The 21,956-nt window shown below is 38.7% G+C and overlaps 1 protein-coding gene across 1 annotated transcript in view; it reads left to right on the forward strand.

Moving 5' to 3' along the window:
- The first annotated feature begins 17,375 nt into the window (after nt 1-17,375).
- The window catches only part of LOC127103768 (uncharacterized), a 155,502-nt gene continuing 150,921 nt past the window's right edge, over nt 17,376-21,956 (forward strand). Inside the window, exon 1 of the mRNA XM_051041001.1 lies at nt 17,376-17,641. Within this exon, the coding sequence (XP_050896958.1) occupies nt 17,376-17,641 (266 nt within the window). The remainder of the gene's footprint in view (nt 17,642-21,956) is intronic.

Below are 21,956 nucleotides of genomic sequence, written 5' to 3' on the forward strand. Positions count from 1 at the left end.
ATCCATCGTTTGGTGTAATTCCTCAAGAAATTGAGCAGTTCAAGTGCATTATCATGATGATTGGATTTGGAAATTGAGGCACATTCAAGAGGTTTCAGCCATTTCTTTTTGCATAAAGCTTCAAAGGAAGTTCAAAGGAGTTGATCTGGAGCAGCTGAGCTTGTGAGATCGCGATTTCAGAGATCTCAATTTCCAGGTGACTCCATTTTCACTCTCTCCTTTTCCTGATTTTAGGTTATAGAATTGAAGATCTTGCTGAGTAGGTCATGAACATGTGATTAGAATTGAGATTGAGTGAGTATTAAGGATTTCATTGTGATTGGAAGTTTGGATCTGAAAACTTATTCTCTTCGAATTGCAAAACCTAGGAAGAATTAGGAGAATCTAATGTGATATTTGGAATCAGCGGGGAAAACTGAGTGGAATGATGTTGGTCTGGTGAATTTCTGGAATTTTTTAGGGCGCCGCAGCTGTGGGAGCCACCGAGGACTCATCGGGGAAGACGACCGAAGCGGAGCTCCGGTGTCTGTGTCATGCCTAGGGTTTTGCTGAGTGTCCGCCATGTGGTGCAATGCGTGGCAGAGCGATTGGATGAGGTTTGGTTGACTGAGGCCACGCAAGCGTTGAACGCTGACTGGGGTGGGTGACTAGATTAATGAAACGGTGTGTTTCACTAGTTTAAACATGGACCATTGATCCCAGATGCGCGCCAGATCCAATGGCCTGTGATTTTTCCTGATTAATTCAAATATTTCATTTCCCTCCTTTTTCTATTTTGTATTTCAATTATTTTGGTCATTTTGTTTAATTCATAAAAAATCCAAAAATTGTCCAATTGAGTCCCAATTTTTTTTCATAGTTTTGTATTTGTGTCTAATTTTTTATGGTGTTAAATTCAAGAATTTTGGATGTCTGGATTTTTATGTGGGAATTTTTGAATCAATATTGTGCCAAATTGACCTAGTGCATTCAATGTATTGTGAAATACTCAATTTTGAACCTTTTGATCCACTCTTTTGCATACATGACATTCATACATGACATGAATTATTGGTCACTGGTTTGGATTTTTTTCTCACATGTTATCATCATTTTTGACACATAGAGAAAAATGTGACAATTTGTGTCACATTTTTGACATTGAATTGGTGCATTTTTGTTCACATAGCATTTTCATCATTTTGGACTTGATCTTTTGTATATTGAACATTCATGGAATAAGGGACTTATACAAAAAATCCCAAAGTCATTGCATGCATTTCTGATTTGATATGAATTTACTAAGGTTGAAGTTCATTTTGTGCATATTTTGGTCATTACATTACATAGGCAAGTTGAGACACTTGATCATTGATTTGATGTTGGTCTTTTTGAGGACATTGGAGGGAGTGTTTGAATGTATAATGTGCAAAAGGATGGGTCCTGGATTGGTCATTTGGTTAGGTTTTGAATCTTTTCTTTGTATTAGGGTTTTGACCCAATTTTAGGGTTTGCTCTTGGTCCATTCTTTGACTTGGTTTGGGGTCTTCTTTGTAGTGTGAGCCTTTGCCTCTTTTGCATTGGTTTGATCCCTGGTTTGTGACTTATTATAGATGTTTTTAGAAGCATGACCCTACTGACTTGTGAACTTTGGAATGGTTTGAGGCTTGTGGTGACTTGTTGAAGTGATTTAGGCCAATTTTGGAGCTTTTGAAGCAATTGAATGATATCTGATGTATGGTGAATCTTTGGCCTTGGTGATTGATGTTTAGGGGTTCATATGGTTCTGTTTGGGGCTTCTGATCATTGGTTGGAGTTTATTTGGGGTTCTCACATCTTTTGGAGGCTTTAAGAAGTGTTTGAAGAGGTAGGAAGCCATTGTGAGCAAGTTTTGAGTGCAAGCTTGTGCTACTTGAGTTTTCAAGGGATTTATGGTTGATTTTGGATCATGGGAGTATGGATTATTGGGTGGTCATTTGAAGGACCCTGCTTCTGACTTGGAGTGATCTTGATTCAATTCATCTTGTGCCAGTGTTTGTTTATGCTTTGTTGTGTTGATTGGATGAACATAAACTAACTTTGTCCCTTGTTTCAGGTTTTGATACTCATCATTGATGATTGGGTTTGTTCTCACCTTGTGAGATACAAAATGCATTGAGTTCTGACCTATTTTTGTTTTGTAGGGTTGTAATTGATGTAGTGAGCTAATGAGCTCATTTGAGTGTCAGGGCACTTATGCATTCAATTGTGTAACTGTTAGAGGGTTTCACTGCTTGTCTTCTGGTTTTATGACTGAAGTGCTAACTGTTTGGTCTTTGTACAGGTACCTTAGTTGCTTACTTGCTTTAGCTCTTGCTTGAGCACTGGATTGTGGTTGACACACCACTCAGGTATGTGTTATATTTGATAAGACCTCCAAGAGAAGAGGCTCTGTATGTGGTTGACAAGTCCTCCTTCAGAGGCTCTGTTTGTGTTTATTTAAAATTGTGCCCAAAGACCTCCAAGAAGAGGCATGTGTTATATTTGATAAGACCTCCAAGAGAAGAGGCAATTTACTGAAGGTATGGATCTGTAACCGATTCCCCGTTATTCAGTGTGTCGTTCTTTATGCTCGCACTACGTGCTGATGCTTCTGAACATGTGCCCCAGATCTTTTGTCCAGAGTATATCAAGTAGAAAAGGATCCCACTTTCTGGATCTCCACGCTTTCTGTGTCATGAGCTCACCCTGGTCAGGGTTAAGAGCATGAGGTCTCATCCTCATTTAGACTTTGATCAGCTTCACCCTGACGTTCAATGTTAGTGGTTAAGAGCTACAGATTACCCCTTATAGTTTGGCTTGTTTTTCGATGTTGATATGACCCCTCTTGACTAAAGCCCACCCATTGTTTCAGCCTCTTGTATGGATATAGTGTGTGATGTTTGTTTACTTGTGTCGGTGTGTTTATTTGCTTTCCTCGTCTCATCTCCATTTCTGTAGGAGTCGTACGATTAGCTTTGGAGGAAGTTGAACATATGTAGGATTTAGACTTGAGTTGACTCGCTTCCAGGATGAGTTAAGTTCTTGTTAGAGACCTCAACTTAGGGATGTTGATTGCATGACAACTATTAGGCTCGAGTCTTAGTCTCCCTATTAGTTTGTTGTTTCCCCGGTCTCTGGTTAGTGGAGTGTTTTACCCCTGTTAAGGGGAACTACATCGCCCTAATTCTCATACCAGATGAGATACGTAGGCAGGAGGTTGAGGGCAATCTCTCCGGGCACCCTTTTCTTTGTTTTCGCGTGTGTTGACCCTTTAGTTGTTTTCTTTTATATTTGTGTTGTTTCCTCTTTCCCTCTTCCATTGTTGAGTCCCTGTTTGTTCACCCTTATTCTCAATTTGTGTTTACCGTTTCATGTCTTTGTTTCGGGCATTTGTTTTCTTTGGCATGAGTACTCGTTTGTTCAGCGTGTGTGTGTTGCATGTTTATACCTTGGGGGGGGATTTCTTCTGTTATTATTCGGGATTCACTAGTTGGGGTTCATTTTGGTTACCTGTTATCCGTCCGGGATTCACCTATATTGACTTGGGGGATTTCTTCTGTTATTACTTGGGGTTCATTTGTGGTGACTGGTTATACATATCAGGGGTTTATTCTGGATATTTGGTTACTTTGTTGGGGTTCGTTCGGATAACCTTTTTCTTTGGGGTTCGCTGGTTAGCGTTTGTTATTGTTGGGAGTCGGGTGTAAGTCCATGTATTAGCATTCTGTTTCCTTTTGGGTGTTTCTTTTGACGTCTCAGTGTCCCTTTTTGGTATCTTGTTTCAGTGTGCGTTAGCCGAGCTACGAGTGCTCTGATTCTCCTTTGGATAGAGAAGATACGTAGGCATAAGATGTGATGTCTTAGCGAGCTGTCTCCTTTTCCCGAACTACGTTGACTCTGATGTTTGTTTCTGACAAACTACGTAGGCCCAGGATGCAACATCCTGCCGAGGAGCAGAACTCTATCATCCACTACCTGTCACTAGGTAAGGAGATAATACAAGTCTGACATAGAGGACACCCGTCATCGGTTCGGATGAACATACCAAGGAAGAATCGATGGGAACCAACATGAAGGAATATTCATCACCGGTTACTGGGTAAGAATAGCCTTGTTGGGGAAAACTGCAGAAATAGGATTTACAACTACCAGTTACTGGGCAGAAGACCAAATATGAGAATATCCGTCACCAGTTAAGGTGAACATATCAAGGATAGACTCAAAGGAAAGAAAATCCGTCATCGGTTAAGATGAACATATCAAGGAAAGTCTTGCCTGGGAATTGCTAAGGAGGATACCTGTCATTGGTTAAGATGAACATATCCAGGATAAACCAACTGAACAAAAAGTAGGAATTACATCTATCAAATACAGGATAGAAGACCATCAAAGAGAAAAATCGTCACCGGTTAGGAGGAACATATCAAGCATAGACTCTGTTTAGGGGAAGAGAAGGATTTACAACTACCGGTTACTAGGTAGAAGACCACAAAGAGGAGGAAACCCGTCATCGGTTAGGACAAGCATATCAAGGATTAACCTTCTGGGGAACAAAATAGGGATTACAACTACCTTTTTACTGGGTAGAATACCAAGGATGGGAATATCCGTCATCGATTAGGATGAACGTATCAAGGATAGACCCAAGCAAGGGAAGAAAATATCCGTCATCGGTTAGGATTAACATATCAAGGATATACTTCCTGGGGAAACGTGAAAACAAATCCGCTGGGGAGAAAAAGTTGCTCTTGCCGGGTATTAGGCAAAAGTGAAAAACATGAGAAGAACATCACCAGTTACTGGGTAATAGAATCTCAGGGGACCAAAAGCATCTATCTAGGTAAGATCTAGAAAGAAAAGGTCAATCAAGACTTAACCCAATAAGGATATAGCTCAAGGGGAGTAATTCCATCTAGGTAATCAACTAGGGAGGAAACTAAAACAATGATCATCCACGAGGAAATAACTCAGTGGGGAAAGGAGAGACGTTAAAGATCTTTATGCTTAAGGGGCCGACATTTCTTCATTGAGAGCATAGACATCGAACTTGTATGGGGATGAAGTACCGCCATAGCAAAGAATAAGAATCTCAAATAATGAATCAACAAAGATGATTATGCAAAAATATGTAATCATGAAATTATATATGTGTATATGTATATGTATGATGATTATGCTGACAAAACAATCGCAAAGGATACAAAGATGTCACAGAAATTTGAATCATCGGTACAATCCCCGGTCAATCCATAACAAAGGGACACAACTGCCAGAGAACATGGAGATCAACATCCCAAAGGCTCAACATTATTCGGGGAAGGAGGAGATCTACTGAGGAAAGGAAATATTATCACATCTGCAGGGAATTTTAGGTCAAAACCATATCAAATGGGCGACAACCATACAGAGGAAAACACAAATAGCTGCTTAAAAACCATGAGGAAACTCTAACTAGGAGTGAGTTAGATGGCTACTGGCGGAGAAACCAACACGATCTGTCGGGGAAATCGATCTTACTCTGCTGAAGACAAAAACAGAAAATCAACCCTGCTGAGGAACACAAAACTCTGCCTGGTACTGAATTAACCAACTCAGTTGGGAAAAGTGCAGAAGCTCCACTGGGGATCAAAAAATCCGCAGGGGAACTGGACCAACAAACTCGGCTAGGGATACCCGAAGGGCTAACTGCTGGGGGAGCCCATAGAGCTCCACACTTAAGACTTGTTGTTTTTCGAAAATGCTGTTGATATTGCTTTAAAACTGCCTCTGAAAAATTCTTCCTTTAATATGTCTAAGAAAATGATTTTGATTAAAAAATTTAATTTCAAAGATGATCAGAATAAAATTTAAAACTATTTGACTGAAATAAATAAGAGTAGAAACATTTGGATAAAGGCTCAACTTTATTTAATAGAATGGTAGCCTGTAAATGACAAGACTCCATAGATCTTTACAAAGTTGAAAATGGTAATTTACATGGAAAAGGGTTACATTGAATACAAATGACCAATAATCCTTCTTCCAACTCTTGATGTCCGATGTGCTTTTGACCGCCTCTGGGGATAATGAATCACCATCAACCACTTAGGTAACCTCTTTTCTCCATGTAGTCTGGAAGACCTGTCATGTTAGTTTGGCAGGCACCTGTCTGAAGTCCTCCTTAAGAGGCAATCTCTGTGTATGTTTATCTTTGTGCTTAACACCTCCTTGTCGAGGCATACATGTGAAGTCCTCCTAAGTGAAGAGGCATTGGCAGATAGAAGGGATGTGTAACCCATCCCCTGCTATTCAGTTGAGTCTTTCATATTGCTCGCACTACGTGCTGATGCATTTGAATAAACACCCCAAGATCATTGTATATATAGTCAATCATTGTGGAGTAGAGTTCCTCATTCTGGACTCCCACACCTTCTTTGAGTCAAGCTCACCCTGGCCAGGGTTAAGAGCTATGAGGTCTAACCCTCATCTCCCATTTCATCTGCTCACCCTGACGGTCAATGTCAGTGGTTAAGAGCCCAAACAACCTTACATATCCGGCTTGTTTGTCGAGGTTGATATGACCCCTTTGACTAAAGCCCAGCCTTGTATGAGCCTTTTGGTTGTGTATAGTGTGTTCTAATTGATTGATTGTTTGCTTACTTGTGCATCCTTCATGTTGCTTTTGCATATTGTTTGCATTTTGCTTTTGCATTTGTTATCTGCTTTGTTTGAGGAGTCAGATGTAAGACCAGTAATTGGCTATCTGTTTCCTGTTCCTTTTGGGGAGTGTAAGACCCCAATTTTGGCCCTAAGATCCCTCATGGCCTATATCATATCATATCATGGCCTCAAGGATCTGTGCACCTTTGCTTCCCTCCTAGTGGGTGGGTTATCTTGTGAGTGTGGTTCTTGATCACCAAGCATGTATTGCATTTGTATATCACTGCTTTTCATCTGTTTATCAACCAAAAGTACAAAAATATTGTCATCTAACCATGTTACTTGCAGATGAAGCAAATTAGGTCAAATCAGTCAAAGTCATTCATTGAGATAGATGGTGGCCATTCTTGCAGAATTTGGGCACCATAATCGTTCATCAAGAGTTCATATGAGCTGTGACATCATGTTGGATCAAGATATCAAGTGGTAGGGGCTTGGAATTCATCAGAACATGGTTCAGTCAACCAAAACCCTAGCAAAGTCAACCTTGGTCAACTGTGCATTTAATCAGTGATTTGATGATGGGAATTGGTCTGATAAGTCTCATTCATGTCCATATAAGCCTCATATAACATGTCAAACACCCACAGTGAATATTTTGAAGTCAGACAAGAAATTTCCAAAAATAGAAAGTTGACCTGTAATTGGAATTTGCCAAAAATGGAAACTTCTTCTCCTCAACATTACATCATCATAAAAGCTTCAAATGAATTTTTGCCCAACATCAAAGTTGAAGATCTCGTTCTCTCATTTCCAAAAAGTCCAAGAACACTCATTTCTCAGTTATGGTTGGCAAGTTATGATCAAATCATTCTCAAGAATTTTTGAACTTCAAAGTGGCATATCTTCCAAACCATTTGGCCAAATTGAGTGAGGTTTTTTGCTACAAGTCATATTTGATGTGCTCTATCCAAATCCTTCATCATAATTCACCAAAAACCTACCAATCAAAATGGCCTTTTTCCAAGTGACTTGAATTAAAAATGAGTGAGGTGAAAAAATGAGCTTTCAAAATAACCATTTCCAACAATCTCTACCAATTGGAAGTGTTCAGAAATCATGTTTTGGATTTGCTCAAGGCCCATTTTCGCAGCTGTAGCACATGGACATGTAACATGGGTGGAATTTCACTAATTACCAAAACACACTTCATTAAGCAAATTCTGATTACCATTCAATTAACCAAGCTAATGCAACACTAAACAGACTACATATACCACATTTCCATTCTGAAAAACCCTAGCCACAAACACACAAAACAGATCAAATTCTATTTTTCTCTCAAGCTCTCATTTTCTTCATTTTGAACTTTTGCTGAAAACCTTCAAAGAGCTCGAGCTGGATTCAATTGTTTCATGCTACACCAACCTTTTGGAAGCTTTAACAAGGGTTATATCACAACTGTAAGCAAGGGAGAACACGGTTCCATTAAAGCTTCCTTCCATGGCAGATTTCGATTGGAGCTTCCTCAAACATTGCTGAGCTAAAGTTCATTGTTCATTCATCAAAGCAAACTTCATTGTGCATCTGTTTCAACCTTCCACAGCCAAACAACATTTGTCTCAACACTGCTCTTCAAATTTGGTAAGAATTCGAATCTCACCATTTGCAAAATCATGATGTGCTTTGTATAAATCTCTTCATGCTGGTTTCAATGAACTTTAAATCGTGTAAAATGGTTGTGTATTGAGTGAGAAACGTGGCTTCAAAGTCTGGCTGTCATTTGTGTTTATGCATGATTCTTTCTTGATAGCATGATTTAGTGAAAATGGATGTTGGAATGATGATGTGCATTGTGTGCTGGTTCGAATGCTATGTTTGTTTTCCATTTTTGGACAAAAATGTCATTTCGATTTGTTGATGATGATGAACATTGTTACTGTAGCCATGAACCCTAATTCCATGAACCTAGAAAATGTTTTGGCTGCTGGAACCCGCGTTTGCATGAAGATACCCTGTTACATTGCCATGCACCAATTGCCAGCTGACACGCCCTTAAGTGAAACGCGGCTTTTCACTTAAGTGGCCGTGTATTTACCATTATGCCACTGCCGAATTTCATTTTTTTATTAAATCATTTTATTTTGCAATTTTTATTTCATTTTGGCATGGCATCTTCCAAAAATCATAAATGCTTCAATTTTTATCCAATTTTGATGGGATTTTTTGCAAAATGTTTCTCTTGATCTCTAGTCTTTTATCATGATTTTTCCAGATTTTTTGCATGTTTGGATTTTAAAATATGCTAGGGTTTGTCATATGTGTCCATTTTGTGTATGTCACACCAAATTGATTGTGAAATGATGATACATTATCCAATGCCCCTGAAACTTTTTGTGCTTAAACTAGACATGTTTATGGTGATTTTGGTGTAGAGTTTGTGAATTTTTCATTGCTGGTTGGTGAGATATGATTTTTTGAATAGGGGTGTGACAATTTGTGTCACACCATTCAGGTCCAACTTCATGATTTTAATTACCATGCTTATTGAACTCAAATTGGTTTGAATTTTTGCATGAATGCACTTATGGATGTCTAGTTTACATGTGATTTTTTCTGGAATTAATGATGGCATTTCCTATTTGTTTGATAATTTCTCCCCTGTTTGGTCATTTGTTGACTTTTTGTGACACATGTTCTCATATGTTTTGTGAAATTATCATGCATTATTGGATGAACTTGAAATTTGACATGTGATTTGTACACATCTTAGAGTTTGTCATGGTTTTGATCCCATTCATTTCTCATATGTTTCCACTGTTTTATGATTTATTGAAGTTGGTGCATGTTTGGTTGACTTCTTTGAGCTTGCTTGAACTTGCCTTGCCTTTCTGATTTTCATTGACCAACTTCCCTTTATCCAAATGAGCTGAAATTTGATATGCTTGTCATGTCATGGATGATGTTTGATAATGAATTATTTGATAATTTATTGAGATGTTTGAGATTGGGTTTGAGCTAAATCATTCTGTTGACTCTTTTGAGCTTCTATATGCCATGCTTTGACCTAATTTGCTTATGAAATGATGATGATGATTGATATGAACATGGAACCAATTGAGTTTGTTTCTTGATTGTTTGAACTTGATTTTGGACACTTGTCACTTGCTGTTTTGATTTTCTTATCTCTTTTTGACCCTAGGCTTGTCCTAGTGGTCATGTTGCTCATGTTTAAGTTTGTTGTTTCAGGTTAAGCACCAAATACCCAAAGAGATCAATACAAATTGATTGAACTTGATTGATTATCATGACTAACTTGTTTGTTTTGTAGGTTGCTTGGCTCACATGCTTTGAGCCTTGTGCATTGCACATTTAACTGATTGTGTTGACTGTTGATCCCTATCTTATTTTGGTTTGACTTTGAGTTGTGTACTGATTCTGTTTGACTGGTTTCAGGTACCCTTAGTTGCTTAGTTCTTTAAGAACTTGCTGTGCTTTGCTTTAATAGCAATTTGCATTGAGGTATAATTCCTTATCTTCATGTAGTCTGGAAGACCTGGCCTGTTACTTGGCCAGGAAACTGTCTGAAGTCCTCCTTAAGAGCCAATGCTTGTGTGTGTTTACATTTGTCCCAAGCAGGAAAAGTCCTTTGAATAAGGCAATTGGTAGAACCCAAGAGATATGCAACCTATCTCCTACTATTCTGTGTGTCACTCACCTTGCTCACACCACATGTGTTGATGCATAGTGAGTAAAAAACCCAAGATCTATCGAGTCAATAATCTGTGGAGAGAGTTCCTACTTTCTGAACTCCCACACCTTCTGATATTCAAATGCTCTCCCTGACCAGGGAAAAGAGCAATGAGGCACACCCATCATATCCTTTCATCTGCTTCACCTTAGCCCCTCAATGGCAAGGTTAAGAGCACCATTAACCCTATTCCAGTTGGCTTCAATGCCTAACCCTTTTGTATGAGCCTGATTGTTTGGTTATAGTGTGTGCTGAATGACTTCAATTGATTGATTGCTCACTTCATATACACATGTTTGCTTGTATGCTTTGTGCATTTATCATCATTAATTGCTCATTAGTGCATGATCATCTCATTTGTCTTTGTGACATATCCTTGTTGATTGCCCATTGAGGACAATTGTAAGACCATCCTTTGGCCATTGTTCCTATGACATGGAAGTGAGTATAAGACCATCTCATTGGCCACTCATCTTCTCTTTGCTTGATGCATTTGCATTTGTTGTATGCGAGGATGCAATTGTAAGTCCCTGCAAGTTGGCATTTGCTTTCCTATGATCATATGTTGGATATTGGTATAAGTCCAGATAGATTGGCATCCGGTATCCAAGTTTCGTTTTGTTTAGGGAGATTGGAATAAGTCCATCTATTGGCTTCCGACATCCTTGTTTTCTTTGTTTAGGAGATTGGTGTAAATCCATCTATTGGTATCCGGTATCCGCTTTTGTTTGTGAGATTGGAGTAAGACCATTGAGTGGCATCCGGTATCATTTGTTTGCTTATTTTGTTATTGCTCATTGCCTATTCCAAAGGACACACTTGAGTCATCTTCAATATGATTTCAAGAGGTGAACATTCTAGGAAGTTTTACAATCCATTTTCATCCATTCATCCCCATTATGTCCTAAACATTTTCACACATTACTTTCAAACTTGAGATAGATATTGTGCAAACATCTTCATGTTTTCAAATCAAAAACCTGGACCCAAGTCCTTGACTTTTTCAAACTCCCTTTCATAATACTTCTTTGAATCAATCTTAATCATACTTTGACCCTGCTTTCATGAACACTCATAATCAATTAACTTCACCCATTCAATTGTTTTGGCTTTGTCCATTCCTGCTAAGCTTTCATGCATTAGCCATAGGTTTCAATTATCATTGTGGTTGATGTAAACCTCACCCTATCCTTAGTGAGTCGACTATAAGACTTCCGTACTGAAAACAGGGTTAACCCCTCTAGTTCGTCGAAGCTATCCTCGCATGGTGGATGTTGGTCTTGGTAGAGTTTTCTCCCATTGATAATGAAAAGCCTCAAGTGCTATTGTTTAAAATTGAACTCACAAACCTTTTCGAAATCTTTTAGCCGAACTACGGCGTTTTGATCCTTACCTTTGATGGAAGGTACGTAGGCAACGGGTTCATCCGTTCGAACACAAAAACAATAAAAATTGTATATTCTTTTCTCATCATCCCATTCATGTTTGCACAATAAATATTTCATAACAAATAACAATTTAATACAACAAGTGTGAAAAGGGCTCCCTAGGAGTACCTAGGACGTACTGGGTGCCTAACACCTTCCCATTGCATAATTTACCCCTTACCCAGACTCTCTGATCTTTTTATTAGTTTTCTACGGGTAAAACTTCTTAGGCTTTTGTTCGCTTTTTAGCCAGTCCTTTGGATAAATAAAAGTGCGGTGTGTCATACCCATTTTTTGTCCGGGCATATTTAAATTTTCGTAGAATTAATTTCATTTTTTAATTTAGCATCATATGCATAACATGACATACATTTGCATTACGAATAATATCTAAAATGTCAGTCAGAATGAATTTATTTGAGAATACCAAAAAAAAATCGGTTGAATTGTCAAACTTTGAGGAAGCAGTGTATTTTTCAAATAATGTGTTTTGTACTGACAATTTTAGTGTGACTGGTTAAATTTTTCGAATAAAATTTGTACTCGATTTTTATTTTTTTAATTGGTCAAATATTTTTAGAATGATATTAAAAATTAGTTAGTTTTTTAAGAATATTAGTAATTTAATTAAATATTAGTTAGTTTTTTTGATATTAATTAGAATCAAATAGTAATTAGCTTTTTTCTTTGTTGATTTTAGTTTTCTAAAATAAATAATAGTATATTTTAGCATTGGATCCTCCTAGATTTGCCAGCTAGCACTCACACGATCCTTGCAAATCCCCTCTCCTCTCTCACGATTTCGCGGACACGTCCCTCATTTCACTCAAAAACCCACTCACACTTCTCATTCAGGTCTCCTTTCACTCTACTAACGAACACTCCACTCACAATCTCTCAGAAGATCCTCCAACTCTCTCACTCACTCTCTACAGAAAAAAAAACTCTCCTCATGCTACATCTCTCAAATTCACTCATTCCTCACCAGTCAAAAAAAATCTCACGCTCTCTCTCTGAAAAACCCCTCACGAATCTCTCTTCTAACGATGGCTCATCAGCATCATCGCTTCCCACCGTAAACCTTCATCCACCACAAAACCATAAACCTCACCGCCACTTAACCTTCAAACAGCTCTCCATCTCCGATCGTCCACCACATGCGACATTCAACGTTTTCATCAACCGTCAACCCTCCGTCATCCTCAAAACTCACTCGATTCCGACCATCACCACCGAAAACCCTCCTTCGTCAATCCATTTCCGCCTCTTCAAAACCCTCACCGTCTTCAGCCTCCTCCCATCTTCATTACCAACCCTCAATTCGTCTCCACCATCAAGAAACCACCAAACCCTTCAAATCTGACCGCAGGACCACCGATCTGCAAGGTCCCTTCACGCCGGTACTCAGCTTTCCGACAACATCACCGTGACAACAACTCGGCGAACAAGGCAAAGACGACAACAACTCAGCAACTGGAAAAGATGAACTCAGCCGTAAAGCCTTACGGGTGTCAAATTGATGAGCTTGAAGTGTTGTGAGGACCACAACAACAAGTAATGGATTGCTTCTTGTACGGTAACGATTGAATCACTCGATCCATTAATACTATGTTGTTTGTTTTCGGCTCAATTACATCTTATTCATTTTTGTTAATTCTGCCTGAGTTGTTGTTATGATAAAAGAATAATTAGGAAAACATGTATGTAGTTTGGACCTATAGAGTTAAGGGATAATTTATTTGCATTGCTTGTTGTATCCATGCTGCTGAGGTATTAGTGTTCACTCTGTTAGAAAAAAGACCGCATTTATGTTTTTATGGGTATTAAGGATATCAGTTTGGCAAATGTAATTTAACAAATCAGTAACTTTGCTATTCTTCTTGAAAAAGTGCCGAATTCAAGTCGATAATGGGGACGTTCCGTGTTCACTATGCTATGAGGCTTTGGTTTGGACATTGTTTCTATCTCTTGTATGATAATTAGGCTTAAATGTGGGGGTGTGTGCTTTGGAATCATATTGTTTAGCATATCTTTCATATTTGTACAGAATTTGGTGACATTGTAAAATATGCATTGCAATTATTTTGTTTTCGTTATGCTAAATTGAAATTTTAATTCGCGGATCCGACAACTTCATGTCGGTATATCGCCAAAGATTACAAAACATCAATATGATTTTTCACCGAGTTTCGAATTTGCGAATAATATCCATCATTGTTATTACGCTCAAATCGGTTCCGAGTACATATTCATATACATGTACCAATTAAGTCAATGTTAATACCCACTTTTTTCCTCTTTCGACTTAATTAAGTGATTAAAATCTTTGATTAGTTTAATCTATATTAATTGATTTTAGTTAACTTAATTATTTGAATTAATTAAATAATTTTGATAATTAATTTTAATTAATTTAATTAATCAATTTAATCAAGTGTTAATAAATTAATTTTGTTAAAAAGAACTTTGATTAACTTCTTTCAATCACAAACTTCACATTATTTCGAACTAAATTACTTCACAAATTATCTTTTCATAAATCATTTTCAAATTCAATTTTATTTCAATTCATCATCCATCAAAACCAATTTTAAAAAGCACAAATCATACAATTCTCGATTTAAACATCGAGTCCACTTTCAAACACCCTTGTAAGTCGATTGCTCTTAGCATCGCCATCAACCTCACATAGCTTACTCTTGGGCTTCCTTACAATGAAACCTACTTGTTTATTGAATAATCGAGTAGATGAAATAATATACTAAATAAATTCCATTTCATTCATAAATATGAACTCAAACTATTTTCCAAACCAACTCAATTTCAAAAGAATTTTCTCTTAAACATAAACTTGGGATGAAAAGGAGATAGGAAGCGTACGCTTCACTATTTCTCAATTACTCGAATAATTGGCGTACGCCATATTGCGCGAGTTCTTGTCACCCGATTAAATCTTAAATCACCCAATTTCAAATCACTTCTCAAAGTCAAATATAATTTCCAAATCCAAATTATTCAAACCATAACACTTCAAATCATAATATTTTAAATCATTTCTACAAAATCCTCTTAATTAATCTTTGGATGAAAAGGAGAATAGTGAGCATCCGCTTCATTATCTCTCGATTATACGAATAATTGGCGTACGCCATATTGCTCGGATTTTCATCATTCAAATAAAACCCTTAATCATACAATATTCAAATCACATCTTCTAAATCAACTACAAATCCTAAACCCTTTTAATTCCACATTTCAGATGAAAAGGAGAATAGTGAGCATCCACTTCATTATCTCTCGATTATTCGAATAATTGGCGTACGCCACATTGCTCGAATCTTCGTCATCAATTCAAAACCACAATCAAATAAACTCAAATCATCTTTCAAATCAAAACCTATCAATCCAAAATCCAAACATATCTTTTACAATTTAAACTTCGGATGATAAAAGATGAGAGGCGTACGCCTCGCCATCTTTCGATTATTTGAATAATTGGCGAACGCCATATTGCACAAATTATCGACTTTCGACTAAAACACGCTAAATAAACTTGGATAAGGGAATAGGTGGCGTACGCCTCATTATTCCTTGAATAAGCAAGTAGGGGGCGTACGCCTCACTACCGTGCATATTCAACATCCACAAACAAACTTTCAAAATAATTCGAACGAAAAGGGACTAGAAGGCGGACACCTTATTATTCCTCGAAAGAATTGGACGATTGGTGAACACCACATTGCTCAATCTTTCGTCGTTCCTCCAAAAACATATCAAAATAAATCAAACTTCTCGCCCCCGAGCGATCGAAACCAATCAAACCCAAACACATCAAATCAACTTGTCACCCCCGCGTGACCAAAACCCTTTCAACAAAAAGAACATTGTTAATCCTTTCTAATGCGCACAACAAACCAGTGCTAGAGCCTCCACCGAGAGTAGACAAGCCAGCGTTTAGCCGTTAGAACGCCGACCTACACAGTCGTTCATCAAAACAAAACACACCAAATATTCGTAGTAGCCCGAACTACGAATGCTCTGATTTCCTTATTGCACCATAAGGATACGTAGGCAGGAGATTGATGTATCTTCGCGAGCACACATATAAAAAACCTCCCATTTCCCCCCTGAGGTCTTCATCCATATCTATCATCAATTCTAATCACTCGAAGCAAGCAGATAAACAGTCAATTAACAGTCAAATAGAAAAATCAGACTAAGAGGTTCCCGTTGAGTACAACGGACGTGAGGGGTGCTAATACCTTCCCCTTGCGTAATCGACTCCCGAACCCGAATATGGTTGCGACGACCATTATTCTGTTTTTTTAAAGGTTTTCTCGATATTTTCCTATTCCTTCATTGGAATGAATAAAGTTCGGTGGCGACTCTGTTTCGAACATTTTTCCGCGTCCTATCGCGAGGGATCGCATTATCGCATATTTTCGAGGTGCGACAGACTGGCGACTCTGCTGGGGACCCTGCTCCAAGCAAGAGAGAGTCTAGCCTAACTTAGTCTGATTTTGCTATGACTGTTGGAAGATATTCTTTCTTTCCATGTTTATTTCTCTGTATTTTATTCTGATTGATTGTGTTGTATATAATTTGCCTTGATACTTTGATATGGGGCTTGATGTATGTTGTGAGATAAGCTCCATACCCGAGCTTCGAGAAAAAACATAGAACCCGGAGTTGTGTAGTATTGAACCGGGGGGTGTACACCTCATTGGGACAATACGAAGACTCCACCTAGAGTAGATCTGTTTGGAGTTTCCATCATAATATGGCTAGCCCATCATTGTGGGGAAGGTTTTAAACACGATCCGTGACTCTAGGGACCTCGCCTTAAACCCAAGTTTTGTTTTCATGATTAGTGATTGTGTAGTATTGAACCGAAGGGTCTACACCCTGTTCTTACAATACGAGAATCCCACTTAGATTAGATCATTTCAGAACTCCCATCACGATGTGGCTCGCCCACCATTGCGAGGAAGTTGTGAACTTGGTCCGTGAGTCTAAGTTTCCTTCCTTGAAAACATAACTTTAGAACCTACCTTTGAGGAATTTCTTGTGATCAGAGAAACCTATGTTTCTTCCTTTTATCACTGATGTACCCGACGTGTGAATAATTTTGAGTCTGTATTCCTCTGTGAAAAATCATGGCAAAACTTCATGCATTTGCATATCATAAACATGCATTGCATATCATCTCCCAGAAACAAAAACTCACACCATATTCTACCCTTTGTCCAGTAACACTGACTTCTCGACACCGGTGCGAGACACGCCGCAACTACAAGATGACACTCGAACAGCTTGAAGCAAACCAGGTTTCGATGAGAACCGACATTGACTCCATGCAGGCAAAGATGGATCGCTTGCTGGAAACCATGTTGCTCCTAGCCCAGAAGGAGAAGGATGCTGAGACTAACGCTGAAGCCAGGAAAGTTGCTGCCTAGTTTGGATCGCCATCACTTAGCATCCCTGGAATAACCAAACTTGATGGTAACCATGCCCAGCCTAGAGGAGGGCGAATCCCTATTCCGATCCCCATGGTCAACATGAACCCCCATGAGCATTCTGCTACATCTACTCGACATGGATCCATGATGGGAGATGAAGATCCATATGACGCTTTCTTCATGCCACAGCCCGTCCAGCCTACTGTTGGAGGTCTCCCAGACCCAACTGTTGATAGACTCCATGCTTTGGAGGAAAAGTTTAAGTCCTTGGAGGTTCACACTACTCCCGGTTTGGACGCCGTTGATATGTGCTTGGTGCCGGGATTGGTGATTCCACAGAAGTTCAAAGTCCCGGACTTTGACAAGTACAAAGGGATCAGCTGCCCGAGAACACACCTCCGAGCCTACTGTCGTAAAATGGCTGCCCACATCAGTAATGATCAACTCCTGATTCATTACTTCCAAGATAGTCTCAGTGGGGCATCCTTGGAGTGGTACATGCAACTGGAGAAAGATCAGGTCCAGTCATGGAGAGACCTTGCTGAAGCTTTCCTCAGGCATTATCAGTACAACACTGATCTAGCGCCCAACCGCACACAGCTGCAAGATATGACTCAACGCAACAATGAGTCATTCAAGGAATATGCACAGCGTTGGAGAGAGCTAGCAGCTCGTGTTCAACCTTCTCTCCTTGACAAAGAGCTAATTGACATGTTTATGGGAACTCTTCATACCCAATACATGGAAAAGATGGTAGGATCCAGTTTCCCAACATTTGTTGAGGTTGTCTCCGTGGGAGAAAGAATTGAAAGCCAGATCAAGAAGGGAAAGCTACCTTGCGCTACCAATGCTTCAAGTGGGATGAAGAAACCCTATCCCAATCTCCCAAAGAAGCCAGAAGGGCAGACCAATGCCATAATGGGAGGAGGAGGATATGAGGCATGTCCATGTGCTCCTATGCCTTACGATCAGGTTTCCGCTGTCATCCCAACACCATATCAACGACAGTATCAACAGCCAACTTACCAACAACAACATCAGAATCAACAGCAACATGCTCAACCACGTCCACCTAACCAGCAGAGGGCAAGGAGGCCTGAAAGACATTTCGATCCTCTGCCAGTAACATACAGCAAGATCCTCCCCTACCTGCTAAAGGATGGATCGGTTGTTCTGAAGGAGATAACACCTGTAACTCCACCATATCCTCTAGGCTACGACGCCAATGCTCACTGCAAGTATCACATGGGTGCTCCAGGGCACACAATAGAGAACTGTAAGGCTTTCAAGCACAAGGTTCAAGATTTGATTGACAGTAAAGCACTTACATTCACGCCAGTGAGGCCAAACGTTGCAACAAACCCCATGCCGGCGCATGCAGAGTCAAGTGAAGCTCGAAGGTAAAGCTTCCCACCGGCCTGAACAAGCAGAGCGATTCCTCATAGAGAATCGAGAGATGAAGGCCTGTTCATATGAATGAAGGCGATCATTATGCCATTTTTACCATTTTGCATTCTTGTAATTTGATCTTGGCAAATGTAATTTAACAAATCAGTAACTTTGCTATTCTTCTTGAAAAAGTGCCGAATTCAAGTCGATAATGGGGACGTTCCGTGTTCACTATGCTATGAGGCTTTGGTTTGGACATTGTTTCTATCTCTTGTATGATAATTAGGCTTAAATGTGGGGGTGTGTGCTTTGGAATCATATTGTTTAGCATATCTTTCATATTTGTAAAGAATTTGGTGACATTGTAAAATATGCATTGCAATTATTTTGTTTTCGTTATGCTAAATTGAAATTTTAATTCACGGATCCGACAACTTCATGTCGGTATATCGCCAAAGATTACAAAACATCAATATGATTTTTCACCGAGTTTCGAATTTGCGAATAATATCCATCATTGTTATTACGCTCAAATCGGTTCCGAGTACATATTCATATACATGTACCAATTAAGTCAATGTTAATACCCACTTTTTTTCTCTTTCGACTTAATTAAGTGATTAAAATCTTTGATTAAGTTAATCTATATTAATTGATTTTAGTTAACTTAACTATTTGAATTAATTAAATAATTTTGATAATTAATTTTAATTAATTTAATTAATCAATTTAATCAAGTGTTAATAAATTAATTTTGTTAAAAAGAACTTTGATTAACTTCTTTCAATCACAAACTTCACATTATTTCGAACTAAATTACTTCACAAATTATCTTTTCATAAATCATTTTCAAATTCAATTTTATTTCAATTCATCATCCATCAAAACCAATTTTAAAAAGCACAAATCATACAATTCTCGATTTAAACATCGAGTCCACTTTCAAACACCCTTGTAAGTGGATTGCTCTTAGCATCGCCATCAACCTCACATAGCTTACTCTTGGGCTTCCTTACAATGAAACCTACTTGTTTATTGAATAATCGAGTAGATGAAATAATACACTAAATAAATTCCATTTCATTCATAAATATGAACTCAAACTATTTTCCAAACCAACTCAATTTCAAAAGAATTTTCTCTTAAACATAAACTTGGGATGAAAAGGAGATAGGAAGCGTACGCTTCACTATTTCTCAATTACTCGAATAATTGGCGTACGCCATATTGCGCGAGTTCTTGTCACCCGATTAAATCTTAAATCACCCAATTTCAAATCACTTCTCAAAGTCAAATATAATTTCCAAATCCAAATTATTCAAACCATAACACTTCAAATCATAATATTTTAAATCATTTCTACAAAATCCTCTTAATTAATCTTTGGATGAAAAGGAGAATAGTGAGCATCCGCTTCATTTTCTCTCGATTATACGAATAATTGGCGTACGCCATATTGCTCGGATTTTCGTCATTGAAATAAAACCCTTAATCATACAATATTCAAATCACATCTTCTAAATCAACTACAAATCCTAAACCCTTTTAATTCCACATTTCAGATGAAAAGGAGAATAGTGAGCATCCGCTTCATTATCTCTCAATTATTCGAGTAATTGGCGTACGCCACATTGCTCGAATCTTCGTCATCAATTCAAAACCACAATCAAATAAACTCAAATAATCTTTCAAATCAAAACCTATCAATCCAAAATCCAAACATATCTTTTACAATTTAAACTTCGGATGATAAAAGATGAGAGGCGTACGCCTCGCCATCTTTCGATTATTTGAATAATTGGCGAACGCCATATTGCACAAATGATCGACTTCCGACTAAAACACGCTAAATAAACTTGGATAAGGGAATAGGTGGCGTACGCCTCATTATTCCTTGAATAAGCAAGTAGGGGGCGTACGCCTCACTACCGTGCATATTCAACATCCACAAACAAACTTTCAAAATAATTCGAACGAAAAGGGACTAGAAGGCGGACACCTTATTATTCCTCGAAAGAATTGGACGATTGGTGAACACCACATTGCTCAATCTTTCGTCGTTCCTCCAAAAACATATCAAAATAAATCAAACTTCTCGCCCCCGAGCGATCGAAACCAATCAAACCCAAACACATCAAATCAACTTGTCACCCCCGCGTGACCAAAACCCTTTCAACAAAAAGAACACTGTTAATCCTTTCTAATGCGCACAACAAACCAGTGCTAGAGCCTCCACCGAGAGTAGACAAGCCAGCGTTTAGCCGTTAGAACGCCGACCTACACAGTCGTTCATCAAAACAAAACACACCAAATATTCGTAGTAGCCCGAACTACGAATGCTCTGATTTCCTTATTGCACCATAAGGATACGTAGGCAGGAGGTCGTTCAGATGTAAGTTCTGATGCGATTGTTACGCGATACTACACTCATAAGAGTTTCTCTTGAGAATATTCTTGGAATACGAGTATTCGTTCCTCCGATAATATTCGAAAGATGGAACGATGATTGTGGGAACCTCTGGTAGAACATGTCTGGCAGGTTTAAACCCTAGTACACTCCCTTTGGGTGGTTCTTAACCGAGACTCCATGCTCGTGACTCTCAGCAAACCCGTGATTCGTGGTTGAGTCGTTCAGACAACCTTAATATCAATGGAACCTGGGTGTTGATCGGGTGTAAAACCTAAATCCCCCAAAATGGATGGTTGATATTAAGGATGTTAGAGCCGGTTCATGTACCGTTAATATCAATGGAACTTGGGTGTCGATAAGGTGAAAACCTAAATCCACCAAAATGGATGATTGATATTAGGGATACATAGAGCTTTCCCATGACCTTTGTTTGGTGTGCCTTGCTTGATCCTTGAGTGTGATTGTTGCATTCATGCATTCATGCACTCATCTGCACTTCATGTCATCAAAAAAAAAAAAGAAAATTTTCAAGGAACTTAAAAGGGTTTATTTGCAAAATTTTCAGACATGGAAAGACCAAAAAGGCATACAAAGAAGTACAGCTTTAGACAGCCCGATGTAAAAGAGTTAAGGAATCTGACATCTTATGTATTAGATCCCTTGGGTTTCAAAGCTCGCTATGGGAAGCTTCTACCTCTGCTGACTACTCAGGTTGACGAAGGGCTGATGAGTACTCTGGCTCAGTTTTATGACCCCCTGTATCATTCCTTCTCATTTCCGGACTTCCAGCTGTTGCCTACCTTGGAGGAGTATTCTCATCTCATTGGGATTCCGATTCTGGATCAAGTGCCGTTTAGTGGCCTAGAGAGTATTCCGACTGC

This window comes from Lathyrus oleraceus, chromosome 7 (assembly GCF_024323335.1).
Source record: "Lathyrus oleraceus cultivar Zhongwan6 chromosome 7, CAAS_Psat_ZW6_1.0, whole genome shotgun sequence".
In the NCBI taxonomy this organism is placed as follows: domain Eukaryota; kingdom Viridiplantae; phylum Streptophyta; class Magnoliopsida; order Fabales; family Fabaceae; genus Lathyrus; species Lathyrus oleraceus.